This window comes from Antechinus flavipes, chromosome 1 (assembly GCF_016432865.1).
Source record: "Antechinus flavipes isolate AdamAnt ecotype Samford, QLD, Australia chromosome 1, AdamAnt_v2, whole genome shotgun sequence".
NCBI classification, from domain to species: Eukaryota; Metazoa; Chordata; class Mammalia; order Dasyuromorphia; family Dasyuridae; genus Antechinus; species Antechinus flavipes.
Window position 1 is genome coordinate 120026026 of NC_067398.1, and position 15381 is coordinate 120041406.

The 15381-nt window shown below is 32.7% G+C and overlaps 1 protein-coding gene across 6 annotated transcripts in view; it reads right to left on the minus strand.

The window, feature by feature from the left end:
- Positions 1-2263: 2263 nt before the first annotated feature.
- Positions 2264-15381, minus strand: part of NADK2 (NAD kinase 2, mitochondrial) — a 58520-nt gene continuing 45402 nt past the window's right edge. For 5 of the 6 annotated variants that reach the window (XM_051989885.1, XM_051989924.1, XM_051989894.1 and 2 more), the window contains 4 exons: positions 10791-10846; positions 10657-10710; positions 7245-7368; positions 2264-5426 (listed from right to left, as the gene is read on the minus strand). In XM_051989885.1, the coding sequence (XP_051845845.1) occupies positions 5288-5426; positions 7245-7368; positions 10657-10710; positions 10791-10846 (373 nt within the window). In that variant the 3' untranslated portion in view covers positions 2264-5287. Of the gene's footprint in view, positions 5427-7244; positions 7369-10656; positions 10711-10786; positions 10847-15381 lie in introns of those variants that run through there. The other variant, XM_051989917.1, reaches the window with a different exon arrangement.

A 15381-nucleotide genomic window follows, 5' to 3' on the forward strand; every position in this document is an offset into this window, starting at 1 on the left:
CACTTTCATAAGACATGGCCTCCAGACAGTCAATATGCAGTTATTAAGTACTTACTGTGGTCCAGGAACCATGCTAAGCACAGGTATGTGTTTATCGTCACAAGTGTGAAGGTAAAGTCTTGTGAAGATAAGTCAGCAGTGAATTCAGAAAGCCAACCATTTTGGCTGCCCATCAGGACAATCCTTCTTGTCAAGGTGCTTCCAAAATGTGGCACCTTGAACTGAGCCCAGTACTCCCAAAAGTTCCCTGACCAGGACATAAGAAAAAGGAAGCTGTCACCTCCTTTACTTAGCATCACTTCTTAATGCTCTAGAAAAACATGGCTGCCATGTCACAAAGTTGACTTCTTTTGAGCTGCTTGTCAACAAAGCATTTATAGGCACAAAACCTAATTTTCATCAACTTTTTGGGCATTCCATCCGCATCCTCGTATAGTTAACTTATGATCTTACTTTTATTTCTATTACTTTTCACATTAAATTCAGCTTATGAATCTACCACATCAAGATTTTTTTATTTTTTAAAAATTTTAACCATCCTAGATAACCTTCAAATTTACCTGATTTGATAAGCAATCATGAAAGGTAGAAAAACAAACACCAAAAAACACTAATTGAGTACAGATTCCTGGATCATTGTAAGAGACCTTCAAGTTGATATCAACTCATTAATTACCACTCTTTGTTTTTGATCTTTTAATTAGTCAAAATGCATTTAATCATATGATGGTTTAGCTTATATCTCCATCTCATTCATAAGGATAGACTGACATGCTGAAATCCATGCTAAAAATTCTACTCTGACTTAAAACTGACTTAAAACTACTTCACTACTTTCAGAGGATATCTTTTCTCATATCTCTGAGCCTCTGTGTATTTTTCCTAGCACCACACTCAATCATCCTTTTATACAATAACTTAATATTCTATTAAACTTCAATGGTTCCCTAATGGTTCTCAGATAAATATAAATTTAACTTTTCAAATCCTTCCTTAGTTTCCAGTCTTCTTATATACTATTACCCTCTAAAAAATTTACCATCAATTATATAGTCTTTTTGTGCCTCACAGACAATACTTCATGTCCTGTCCCTTTGCCTTTGTAGTGTCTGCCTCTCATTCTTGGGATGCAGTTCTTCTTCAACTCCATCTCACAGACTTTCTCTATTCTTTTAAAATAACTCAAGTACTTTCTTCCAAACTGCCTTTTTTTATGTATTCCCTATGTTCTGTGTTCATTTACATGTATACTAACACATAATACTTGTACATATGTAAATGTACATACACAACTAGGAAATACCCAGAAAAATGGCAAAGTCATTGACACTGTTATTTGGTTCAAATCAGAAACAAAATTATTTTTATCAATGGGAAAAACATTGGTGTTGTATTACCATCTATTTTGCACACTTAGAGGACAGTGAAAATGTGCTATCTGACTTGCAGTTGAAATCTCATGTTGTCCACATTCCATTAGAATGTGAATTCCTTGAGAACAATGGCTGTATCTACTTTATCTACATAAAGGTAAGATTTGGCACATAGGGCATGCTTTTCACATTCATTCATTCTTTCTCTTCTTAGAATATCAGAAAATTTTCATCTAATATGTATATCCCCAACCCTTTTCATATAATAGGAACCTAATAAATGTCTGACTTCCTGATCACTCCATCTGAAAATGATCTTTCCCTCCTTTGAATGCCTATAGCATTTAAGATATTACCTTACTCTGTATTCACTTGTTTAGATAATTTACAACTCTAATTCTATATTCCTATATTTGACTGACTAAAAAGAAAGATGACAATTCTTTAAGTTCTACATAAAACTGCTACTTTTGTCACATCGCAGACTGCTTTTTTATTTTATAAAACTATCAAAAGTGCTCATTAAAAGCTGAACAGAAACAGTCAATTTTCAAAAGCATTATCATGAAAAGAGAATACAGATCAATTAATATGTTTCTGATGACCTACTTTCATTAACATTAAAAAAGATTTATATTCTTTGGTCACATGTTAATGACTTAATATGCATTTTGAAAGTTGGGCTACTTAAGTGCCAGAAAAATCAAAGCAAATTTTAATAAAGAACTTATTTTTCAAACAAGATGCTCTGGTAAAAGATTTTATGAAATAAATGAAAACAAGAATGAAAATGCTTAGGTTAATTTTATCTAGATGTAATTGTCAAATGTTAAAAACTGATGATGAGAAATCTATTTGAAATATAAAAATTATGAAAATACATAGGCAAATACTATATCATTTTATATTTAATACACACAATTACCAACATTCCATAGTCTTCTCCCCACCACCCTCCATAAAAGCAAAGGATATAATTTCACTTTGGCAAAATCATGTGCCCAGACTGATAGTTTCTGCACTGGCAAACTAAATCAATATGTGATTATTCACTGTGTCACATTAAAAGCAGAAGACATAATTCCCTGCTCTTAAAGAGCTTACAATCTAATGATATGAAAAAGGGACAACTTCAGATATATTATTTTTCTATATATCAATGTATATGTGAAAAAGTATGTCATGAGATTTTTTTTCTCCCAAGTTTTCAATTTTCAAATATGGAGTTAGAACTTAAGCATTTACTAAAATATAAATTTCCAAGGCATTTTTAAGGAAATGTTCTTTTCTCTAATACCCTTTTATTAGTGTCAGTAAAAATGTCCATTTGACATTTTAAGCTAGCTGTTTATAAAGATGCATTTTTAAAGTTGTTTTGTCTTACCTTCCTTAAAAAAGCTAAAAAAGAAAAAAGTCTTCTCACTTTATAGGACCCTTGTTTTATGTATACATAATTATATGTAAGTACAAATGTATGTATGTATGTACACACACACACACACGACTCACTTTTTTCTACTATTCTTTCAATTAATGCATTTGTTAATTATTATAAAATGAGCAGAAGGAACCCAATATTAATATATAGTATTTTGAACAGAAGGTTAGGTGACTGCATTGATGGAAGAAAAGATATTTTCTAAGATATTCTTAAGATCATGTCTTGGCTACCACGATACCCTTAATATACTAGTACAGAGAAATGTGTGATTAAAGTAATATGAAGTTATTAAACTTTACATTTTTGTTTGACAGGTGATAAAAATGGTAGTAAATTGAATAATATATACAACTTTGTAAAAATTAAATCACCAAGCTATTTCTGTGTGAAGAAATGCTTACATGACAGAACCAATCATTTCTACTTGGGCCAAATGCTTGTTTCAAAATTTTAAATATAAATTAACAAAATCTTTTAGTCTTTTAAGAGGGGCTGAATAATCCTTTATTATATCTAGATCATTAAGTTAATTTTATTCAAATTTAGTTTTTCATAATGTTCAAATTGCTACTTTCATATTAAACAGACAAATTTTAGTTATTTTATCTTCCTGTTCCCTCCCTATACTACCTCTCTCCTGCCGCATATAAATCACTGAAGATAATCTTACCAAAGCACATCTTTTACACTGACTACTTCCTACCCATATACAAGCAAGTCCATTTTTACCACTTTTCAAGCAGATCAGATTTTCTTGAGCTACTAGAAATTGATATTTTCTCCAAAAAGCCATCTTAAGCTCATAATGGAAACTTTAAATTGTCAAGGGAAACTTTACAGGACAAAATATTAAGTTAGGCATTTATAAAAACAATTTAAGTAGAATAGAAACTAAAGGCTTGAATTCTTTAAACAAATCAGGTCTAGTCCTAAAAGTGTTTGGGTTTTTTTCCTTAGATGAAAAAGAGCAGCAAAATAAAATTGACATTACTCACCTAATACAGACATGCTATCTTAATTTTGTTATTCTCACTGTTAGATAGTACAAAACTTTGCCTCCCTCTAACTTGGTGAGTAAAAACATGCATTGCATTGCATAGAAAAACATTTTAGTTCACTTGTATTTTTAATTACTATTTTTATTCACAAATTATTTTACTTCTAATTGCTACAAAAAAGTTTTTATTGAAACTTTTCCCACATGAATAATATGTTAATAATAGTGGGAGTACTGGAAGAATACGACTTGCTAATAAGGTGAAAATTAAAAAGTAGTTTGCATTTTTATTCATAAATTTTCATCTAATTCATAACATGAGGGGAAAAGGAGGTAAAATTATAACAGAACTCATCAACACAGGTATGTAAAGCTTGAAGCAAATTAGATGAAAACTTAAGAAAATAAAATTATAGCCAAGGCATTCAAAAGAGAATGAATACAAATGTTTCACTCATTTTTATGTTGACTTTTTTTCAGATACCATGCCCAACAGTAGATTCAAACAGTAAATGGTTTTTCTTAAGGTTAAAGTAAATTCAAATTATGCAGATATAAGCTTCATTTTATTATCACATCATCATCATCATCATCAAATTGTAAAAATGGAAGGATTATCAATGATCACATTTTAAAATCTGATTCATTATCAAGATAATTCTTGAGAAGTTATAAAGTTTGCTTTGTTATAGCAGCATGATTTTTTTTCAGATAAATGCATTTCAATCACAAGTGAACAGTATAACCCAAATCAAATAATAAATGAAAGGTTCATGTAAAGTTTTTAAAAGATGAGAGGAAACATGGGGCAGAAAAGGAAATAGGTTTAAATTTCACATTGGCCTTAAATCACTGAAGATGAAAAAATAAGGCATTATCATCACTATGTTCTGAAATTATAAAATTCTTAAAAGTATATATATAAAAAACATTCACCTATTTCAAATAGGTCAATGTCAGGATTTATAAAAATTATCTATAATCATCATCAGAACAATAAATCTGAACATTCAAGTTGCTTTTCTGTTAAAAAAAAAAAATCATGAGTTACAAGTAAGTTTGGTTTGAACAATCCTCAAATACTATTGGAAGGAGTTGGGGATGAGGGAAGAGGTGAAGGGACCCTATTATAGTTAAATCACACCCTATACATTTAATCTTTTATTTGAACCTACCTCTTTAAAAGTATTGCCACTTAAAAAAACATCTGTAGGTTAAATAGCTGGCACGAATTTTAAGATCTCCATGTAATTTTAGTCCATCAGTTTTCTTAGGCAATAAATACTTTTTTCTCAACATAGAAGTTCTCTCAAGACCTCCCAAATTTCAGAGCTGGCTTTGTTCCAAATTATAAGGAACAGCCATCAACAATTTTTTTTTTTTTTAAATGCAGTGCTATGACAACGCAGTCTGTTTCTGCAATTAAAGTATTTTTCTTGGGGGTGATCAGAATTTATTGTCCACTGAGTAAGTCCTTCATTGCTCTAGCAGCACAGTTCGAAGTTCATCATCTCTATTGACCATTATTGAAGCTATTGCTCCATCATTAAACTCAAAGGAAGTTCCTCCATCTATAACCATACAGGCATCCCAACATCGAGAACGAACACATACCCTGCAAAGTAAAGACACACATTATTGTTAACATTGGGAATAATTTTCTACAAAACAGTAAGTAAATCAAAACCCCTATCATTTTAGCAATTTGGTCATTTTGAGGCTACATAGATTAAATGTAATTGTAACATCACTAAACCCAAACTTCCAAATTAATTTTTCAAGGTCTATAAAGTTATATGAACTATCACTGAGTTCACAGGAAGTTTTGGTGGATGTACTTTATTAATGAAAGAACAAAACTTAAGATACTTGCAAAAGTAAAATGAGTTTTCATGAAAGAATATTTATAAGACCACTATATTTTCATGCTTACAAGACAGCAATATCATGAACTTAAAATATAGCCTACCAAAATTAACTCACAGATGACTAAAATATATTGTGAATGATTTATTGACCTGTAACTGTACATATATAAAGAAAACTTACAAAGTCTAAATAAAAGTGTTAAGCTAATTTTTTTCTCAATAAGGGAATGGTGAGAGGCAACGTGATGCAGCAGACCACAGTCAGGAATATGTAAATTAAATGACTAATTTTGACCAGTGACTATAAGGCCCTGGGCATAATAACTTAATCTTTCTCTGTTAAATGTCACACTTACATAATTTTTTTGCAAAACAGTAGTTGATCTGTATTATTAGGGAATTTCTTTACAGACAAATAGGTAATTACTAGAAAAGCATGAATTTTTTTTCCAAATAATTGAAATTTTCTTTCAACAATAACTTTACTTTTCTAATCTGAGAAAGCTAATATAAATTAGTTTCTAAAATAAGCCATTCATTTCTCTTTTTAATTCTAAAATAAATTTATAAGAAACATCTAGTAATTTTTAAAACTACTGTTCACTTTGGGGGGGGGGGAAGTGAAAGGAACTGAGACTAATTACTTTAATCTACTTCAAATAAATTTCTATAAAAAATAAGGTATCAATTTCTACTCGAATTTTTCTCAACTGCCGTGTTTTTAAGCTTCCATTGCCTTGTTAAACTAATAATGTTAAACAAAAACCAAAACTACCCAAATGTCATGGGCTGAGGCTTGAGTTGATGCACTGAGGTCCCAAGCACATGAGGCTAAATAGTAATTGGACCATACTCTATTAATATATAAGCTTGGAGAAAGAATGGCCTCCGCCTACTCTTTGTGCAAGTCCTGATGTGTTGTATAGGAAATGACGATTCTGGTGGGTGGAGGCAGGGGAGTGAAAAAGGAAGGAGAGGAGAGCTCAGATCTCTCTCTCTCTGCTTGCTTTTGCCATTGCAACGACTTTTCTGTTTGTTTCTCATCTTCTTTTTGCTGTGCTTTTTTTTTGCTGTGGCAGTTGGGGTTAAGTGACTTGCCCATGGTCAAGTGGGCAATTAAGTGTCTGAGGCTGGATTTGAACTCAGGTCCTCCTAACTTCAGGTCTGGTGCTCTACTCACTGAGCTATCTCCTCCCCTTCCTTTTTCACTCCCCTGCCTCCACCCACCAGAATCGTCATTTCCTATACAACACATCAGGACTTGCACAAAGAATAGGCGGAGGCCATTCTTTCTCCAAGCTTATATATTAATAGAGTATGGTCCAATTATTATTTAGCCTCATGTGCTTTGGACCTCAGTGGATCAACTCAAGCCTCAGCCCATTACACCCAAATCTTCAAATTCTCTGAAATCAGAGTATCTTTAAAGCCAATCTCTTACTACATTTGTCCAACAGGTTGTTTTTCCACTGTTAACTACAGATGAGTGAATTTAATGAAGAGCAATTCATATCAGTACTTAAAAGGGAAGAAAACAGTCATTAGTGAAACCTTACAAAACTTACTTTGAAGAGAAACAACGCTGACGACTACTTGAGAATATACGATTTACTATAGGTTCTCGAATGCTGAAAAGCATCTTTGGTTCTTCCGGACTATACAATAAAGATTCATTATATTCATTTGTTACTGAAAACAAAGAAATAAAAATAAGCATAACAAGTTTCAATGATATATGAAAAAATATAGTAGCACTTTTTCTAGTAGCTAAAAATTGGAAACTAAGGGGATATCCATGTGGAGAATACCTAAACAAATTAGGATACAAGAATATAAGTGTAGCCTAAGACAATAAAAACCATAAGAAGTACAGCCTTATTGTACCATAAGAAATAATAGAATGGAAAACTGAAAAGATTGCTAAGAATTGATATAGAGCAAAGCTAATATAATTCTAAGAAAAATGTATACAATGAAAACAAAAAACAGAGTAGTGGTTTTCAAAATACTGTGCAGGTATCCTCTGAGGAAATCCATGAGGCCAAATTTATTTTTAGAATAATAGGACAATTTAATTTCTAATAGTGGGTTCTAATTACAGAACCCACTGGATAAATAAATCCTCTTCAGGAGGTATTCAATAATTCTTTTCCCCAACATAACATAGATTTTTTATTACTCTGGATGAATATTACATTTTAAGGATTGCATCCCCCGAGGAGATCAGTATAGAGGAGAACTCTATATCCTTAACTATAAGCACCCCGTTGTCCTTGATTCATGTAAAACTTTCCAGAGTTCTGGTCCTCTACATCCCTCAATGCATTTTTTTTCCCAGTAGCCACCTTTCTGTTAATCTCATCAAATACTCTGCTTACAGTTGAAGACACAACTCATTGTTTTCCATCAAGCTGCCCCGCTTTTCTGCCAAGTGCAGGACTAGGTTTTGTTGGGCTCTATGAAGTGCCAACACCATCACCTGTTTTAGCTAATTGTAACGATCATTTTGCTGATTAAGGAGTGAATAGCGGACAGATGCCTCTAGCTCATTTCAGACACCATTTCCATGCTAATAGTCACAGTCACAGACACAGCAATAGGTGAAACAATAGGTATTCAGTGACTCTTCCTGGATCTTTCTAACTAGCATAGTAGGAGCTTTGCTGGCCTCAGAGAACACATCCCAGATTTTCCTTTTCATCTTCTCATTAATAATAAAACTGTGGCCAACTCTTCCAGTCACCCATTTTAGGTTTAGAAGCTGCTACTCCATGTTCCTTCACTGACTCAAATGGACTGCCCCATAACTGATTAGGTAGCTCCAGGTGACACTTTATGGGCTGCTATGTATGAGATCTCCAGAAGCACGGTGAATACCAAACAGACAGACTCAGATAGCTCTAGTTTAAAATGGAAAGAAACTTGGCATCAGCCCTCCATCTTCTCCTGCTCCTGATTTCTGCCCTGTCCTACCAGCTCCTTAACAAGACCACCAGACAAGAGACATTCTGAAGGGCATTAGAAAACATAGACACCTAAAACAGCCCTATGACATGATGATAATGGATCTAACTGAATTTTTTCTCATGTCTCATGAGCATAAGGTACTAGTGAAAATGTAGGTCATGTTGGTAGATGCTGTGGAGGATTTTGCATGACTAAATTCGGTCTTATCTTTGATTTTACAAATGTGTATATATATTTTCATACCTGAATCCTCCCCTGATCTTGCTCTGACTTTGAGGACCCTTTACAAGAAAGCAAGCTGTCAGAGAAAGGCCTTACTGCCTGTCAAATTTGTGGTACGTGAGGAATATACATTGAAGTAATATTGAAGATCTCAACCTTTCCTTTTTCCTGCAGCTACAACTGAACATGCCCAATGATGGCACAGACAGGCCTCATCCTTGAGATGCTCTACCTATTCTGGACAATAAATTTGTGTTTTGCAAGATCTTAGTAAACTCTTCATCCATCCTTTTCACCACAGTTAGAATACAATTACAACCACAAAGTTAGATAGACTTTTATTTTCTCCCAGGATATTCTCTCCAACAAAGATATTAGGATTTACAACCAAGACTTCTATCAATTCACTGATGCAATCTAAGCTTTTCTGCTTCATCTCTGGCTTCAGGTATGTGAGGCTGCAGTCATAAAGGGAAGTAATGATGCTGAATTTAACTTAAACAATTATTTCTTCCTATAAATTATTTTCTCCTGAGATCTGAACCAGCAGTGGCAGGAATTCAATCTGGGCTCACAATCAGTTCCTTTCTTGCCACAAGTGCACAAGATCTCATTCAGCTTCTTGATCACCATTGCATGGTTAATTGCTATTCCCTTAGTAAATATTTTAGGCTTAATAAGTGGTACCCCTCCTTAAGCCTTCTCCCAATCCCCACCTTCATTATCTTCCTCCTCCTCATCTAAGCACTTGGGTTTTCAATCATGCTTTTTCTTAGTTTTCTTCTCTTAATTCTTCCCTACAGTCTTTTTATCGAAGGTATATTTTTCATCCTTCTTCTCTGAGTCAGAGTTTAAGGAAGTAGAATCTGAACTCCAGTCATCCAAATCCTCATCTTGAAAGACTTTAGGACAATAATAAACCATAAATCCAAAAGAATGAATATGAAACATGACATTCGCCTCCTGACAGAATGGTCTGAACTTAAGAGGCATATTTTCAGATATAGCCAACATAGGAATTAGGTTTTCTGTATAATGAAACTATGTATTGAGGAGTATTATTTTTTATTTTTATTTTTGTTTTTATTATTATTATTTTTTTACTGTTCACAATGGAGGAGGGAAGGTTATAAGGGACAGATTAATAATTTTTTTTAAAAACTAAGTATTCATATTTCCCACTGCTTAACACTTTAAGTATACATCAATACATTATAAGGATTTTATATATATGTATATGTGTGTGTGTGTGTATACACACACACACACACACACACACTTACAGATAATGAAATATATCATTTTAGAAGATTTAAGTTACAAATAAACTAAAAGTCAATGGAAAAAAACAAACAGAAAATGTGTGTAGGATGTAATAAGTTGCCAATGACAACTTGTGCTTATTTTGTGGTCATACATGAATAAAAAAAGAATTGGGTCATTCATAGACAGGAAAACAGAAATATAAAATGAACAGTCAGAGTGGTACTACAAGATCAAGAGAAAACCTTCTCTGAAGGCCTGAGTATTGTATACTTGGTAGATCCTTTAAATATGACTTAGAAGGAAATGTGGACAAGAATTATAAGGGTGAAAGAGATTGGGGGATGGGTGGGAAAGTTAAAATGTTCATGAGTGAAAAGGGTATACACATTCTTAAATCTATAGTTTTATTCAAGTGACCAATATGTTAAAGTATTAATATTCTTGGCTACTAAGTATAGCATTATTTAGAACTACATCAAGCAAAACTCATCAAGTGAATGATTGGCATTATTTTTCACTAACCTTTCTCAACTAATTCCTTACTCAATGGAAAATCCAAATTTGCTTGTTCTTTAGCTGTTAGAAGAAAAAAACACTTGAATTAAATAAAATTCTTTTTAAAAATACTAGTATAAAGTAGTCATTGTGTTACTTACCAATTTTTAAAACGTCTTCTACAGCTTGTGTTGCAACCCTGTTAATATTATATGACCTAGAAACAAAATCATATTTTTTTGTTGCTTTACTTAAAATATACAAGTTCTAGAAACAGCTAAATTTTTGTAAATCTAATTTATTCTATTAGCACTAACAAATACGAGAGGGCTTTTAAAAAAATTTTAGCCAAAACTTGTGTTCTTGTGCATAAATAATTCAACATGGAACTGTAATAAACACAATAATGAGGTTCAAGGCAAAATTAAAGTCCTAAATATAAGCTTCACTTTATTACCAACATCTTAAGAAAACATTCAGACTCCAGAATTTTTCCTAAGAGTATAGTGGGCTCATATGGCAATTCTGAGGAATGAGAATATTGGAATGATTTATAAATGTCCAACAACTAAAAGCTAAATAATGCTTTTCTCTGAATAATTATGATACAAGGAAGGGGATAGACTTTTAAATTATCTCTCAAAGCTAAAATAGAAAAAAAAAAAAAACCCTACATGAGGTACAATAATATGCTTAAAAATAAGCAATTTGCTATGTCATACTATAATTTAACATATATTGTTATATTTTGGGAAACAAATCTAACCTGAAATAAAACTCATACACAAATTCAATTCAAAGACATGGATTCTACTGTGCAGCATTATATATCTGCATTCTATCCATTTAGTATCTCCTAATAATATAAATCTTACATCTATTCTTAAAATTAGGAATTTGTGAACTTTTTTTAATCAGTAATTTTACTTCAAGATAATTGGTTCCTTTACAATCCTATATATTTTATGCATTTAGAAACATTCTGAAAAGGAGCCCAAAAACTTCAGTAAAACCCTACTTAACTAATGTAAGAAAAGCAGCCTATTATTACAAGTTCTAATGCTCTAGCCCTTCTACCAAAATCGTGTAAAAAAATGTCAAGAGAATTTAAGTGTCTGAGAGCTTTAAATAACAATGTAAACATGTAATATAGAAATATGGCAGATTTTAGGATGATTCCAGGAATCCCAGAACAGGGGGAAGAATTATGGTTCAATCATGTCCAATTCTTAGGAACGCCATTGATCACAGCACACTAAGTCTTTTTATCTTTAAAAGTCTGGCCACTACATGTGCAAAAATGTTTGAAGCAGCCCTTTTAATAAGGGCAAGAAATTGGAACTGAGTGGATACCCAGCAGTTGGGGAATGGCTAAATAAGTTATGGTATATAAATGTTATGGAATATTGTTGTTCTATAAGAAACGAGCAGCAGGATGATTTCAGAAAGGCCTGGAGAAACTTATATGAACTAATGTTAAGTGAAGTGAGTAGAAACCAAGAGAACACTGTACGCAGCAAGATTATATTTCTATTAGAATGTTAGATGTGGCTCTTTTCTTTTTTTTTTTTTTTTTAATTTTTATTTTTTAATTTTTTTTTATAATAACTTTTTATTGACCGAACCCATGCCAGGGTAATTTTTTACAACATTATCCCTTGCACTCACTTCTGTTCCAATTTTTTCCCTCCCTCCCTCCACCCCCTTCCCCAGATGGCAAGCAGTCCTATATATGTTAAATATGTCGCAGTATATCCTAGATACAATATATGTGTGTAGAACCAAAGAGTTCTCTTGTTGCACAGGGAGAATTGGATTCAGAAGGTAGAAATAACCCAGGAAAAAAAGCAAAAATGCAAACAGTTTACATTCGTTTCCCAGTGTTCTTTCTTTGGGTGTAGCTGCTTCTGTACATCATTGATCAATTGAAACTGAGTTAGGTCTCTTTGTCAAAAAAATCCACTTCCATCAGAATACATCTTCGTACAGTATCATTGTTGAAATATATAATGATCTCCTGGTTCTGCTCATTTCACTTAGCATCAGTTCATGTAGGTCTCTTCCAAACCTCTCTGTATTCATCCTGTTGGTCATTTCTTACAGAACAATAATATTCCATAACATTCATATAAGATGTGGCTCTTTTCAACAGCAAGGTGATTCAGGCCAGTTCCAATGAACTTGTGATGGATAGAACCATCTATACCCAGTGAGAGGCTGTGGAAACAGTATGAATCATAACAGTTTTTTCGCTTTTTTTTTGTTGTCTGCTTGCTTTTTTTTTTTTTTTCTCTTTCTCATTTTTTTCCTTTTTGATCTGATTTTTCTTGTATAGCATAATTGTGGAAATATATATATAGAAGAATTTCACATGTTTAACATATATTCGATTACTTGTCTAAGGGAGGGAATGAGGAAAAGGGAGGGAGAAAAAAATTGGAACACAAAGTTTCACAAGTGTGAATGTTAATAACTATGCATATATTTTGAAAAAATGTTTTAAAAATACTTTAAAAATGAGAAAATTTTAAAAAACAAAAAGGCAAATATCAAGGATACAAAGATAAAAATAAAACACAGAAAAAAAGCGAAAAAAAAAAAAAAAAAAAAAAAGGAAGGCTGTCCAAGTTCATTGTTTCCAAGATATTATCTATCCATCTCATCTTCTACAATCCCCTTTTCTTTTTGCCTTTAATCAGAGTCTTTTCCAGGGAGTCTTCTCATTATGAGAACAAAATATTTCAGCTTCAGCTTCAGTATTTGACCTTCCAGTTTCTTTAATTTCAATTTCTTTAAGGATTGATTTTATTTCCTTGCTGTCTAAGGGACTTTCAAAAATAGTCTTCAGGATCACAATTTGGAAGTGTCAGTTCGGTGGTGGTACTTGTCTCTTTTTATAGTCCAACTCATGTCCATACATTACTATTGAAAAAACTAGATAAGAGATTTGACTAGAGAATTTTGTCAGCAGTCATCAATGTTTCTGCTTTTTAATATGCTGTCCAGATTTACCACAGCTTTCCTTCCAAGGAGCAAACATCTTTCAATTTTGTGGCTAGTCATCATCTGCAGTGATCTTTGAGTCTAGGAATACTAAATCTGACACCATTTCCATTTCTTCTCTCTCAATTTTCAAGAAAGTGATGGGATCAGTGGTCAAGTTTTTAGTTTTTAGTTGTTTTTTTTTTTTTTTAGTTTGTTTTTAATGTTAAGCTTCAAGCCAGCTTTTACACTTTCCTTTTTCACTTTCTTTAAAGACTTCCTAATTGCTCTTCACTTTCTGCCATTAGAGTGATTATCATTTGCATATCTGGCTCTGTTGATATTTATCACTGTTGATAATTCCAGCTTTTAAATCATCAGTCTGAAATTTCACATGATGTACTCTGCACATAAGTTTAAGATATAGCCTTGTCTTATTCCTTTTTCAATATAAATCAATCAATTGTTCCATGTTTGGTTCTGTTGTCTCTTGGCCCACATATAGGACCCATAGGAGACAAGTAAGATGTCCTGATATTCCAATTTCTTTGAAGATTTGCTATATTTTAGTATGATCCACACAAAAGATTTAATGTAGTCAATGAAGCAGAAGTAGATGCTTTTCTACAACTTCTCTTCTTTCTCCATAATAAAATGGATGTTGGCAACTTGGTTTCTAGTTCCTCTGTCTCTTTGAAAACCAGCTTGCTCTTCTAGTAAATCTCAGTTCACATATTGCTGAAGCTTAATTTGAAAAATCTTAAGCATAACCTTGCTGGCATGAGTGCAATTATTTGGTAATTTAAACATTCCTGAACATTCCAGGAGTACCTGAAACATTTCTACTTTAGCAACTTCTGGATTCTAAAATATTAGAAAGCTACAAAGCCAGACCAACTGAACAGAACCATAGAATTTCAAAGTTGGAAGAGACCTCAGTAGCCACATAATTCAATTCAATTCAAACCCCAAAGAAATTCTGGCTATAATTACCTGATAAGTAGTCATCCAACTTTCTGCTTAAAACCTCAAAGGAACAGGAAACCATCACCTTCTAAGGCAGTACATTCTACTTTTGAACAACTTTTAACTGTTAGGAAATAATTTTGCCTCTTCTATCCATTACTCCTAATTCTGGTAAATATCTGAGAAAGGATGTGAACTTAGGTCTTCCTGATTTAAAGCTCAGCACCCTACCTACTGCACTACCTAGCTGCACCCTCATTACTTAACTGCCCCACAGATGGATTACTCCTCCCTTTTCCCTAAAATCTATCTCTAATGCAGTTCAAGATCACATGAGCTTCTCTGACTGCCATATCACCTTGGTGAATCATATACTAAATATGCAGTCTGCCAAAAATGCCAGATCTTTTTCAAACTTCTATCCAATTATGTCTGCCCTTTTTTTTTTTTTAAGTCCAAGCATAAGATCTTGCATTTATCCTTACTGAAAATCATCTTAATAGATTTGAACCAATGCACTTGCCTAATGGTGTCTACATTTTTAAATACAATACAGGATTTGGCCCATGGACAGTTTGTCCATTCCTTCAGTAAGCATGTTAAGATCTTTTAGGATACTAAGAATGTTAGCAATTTCTCCCAGATTTGTGTTATCTAAAAATATGATTAATGACAACTTTGCATTTATTCAGGTTAATACTAAAAGTATTAAGTATATCAAGACAGTTTCCTGGGGCACAATCCTGGAGACCTCCTAACCAACTGACTTTCAATATTAACAATTACTCTTCAAGTCTAATAACC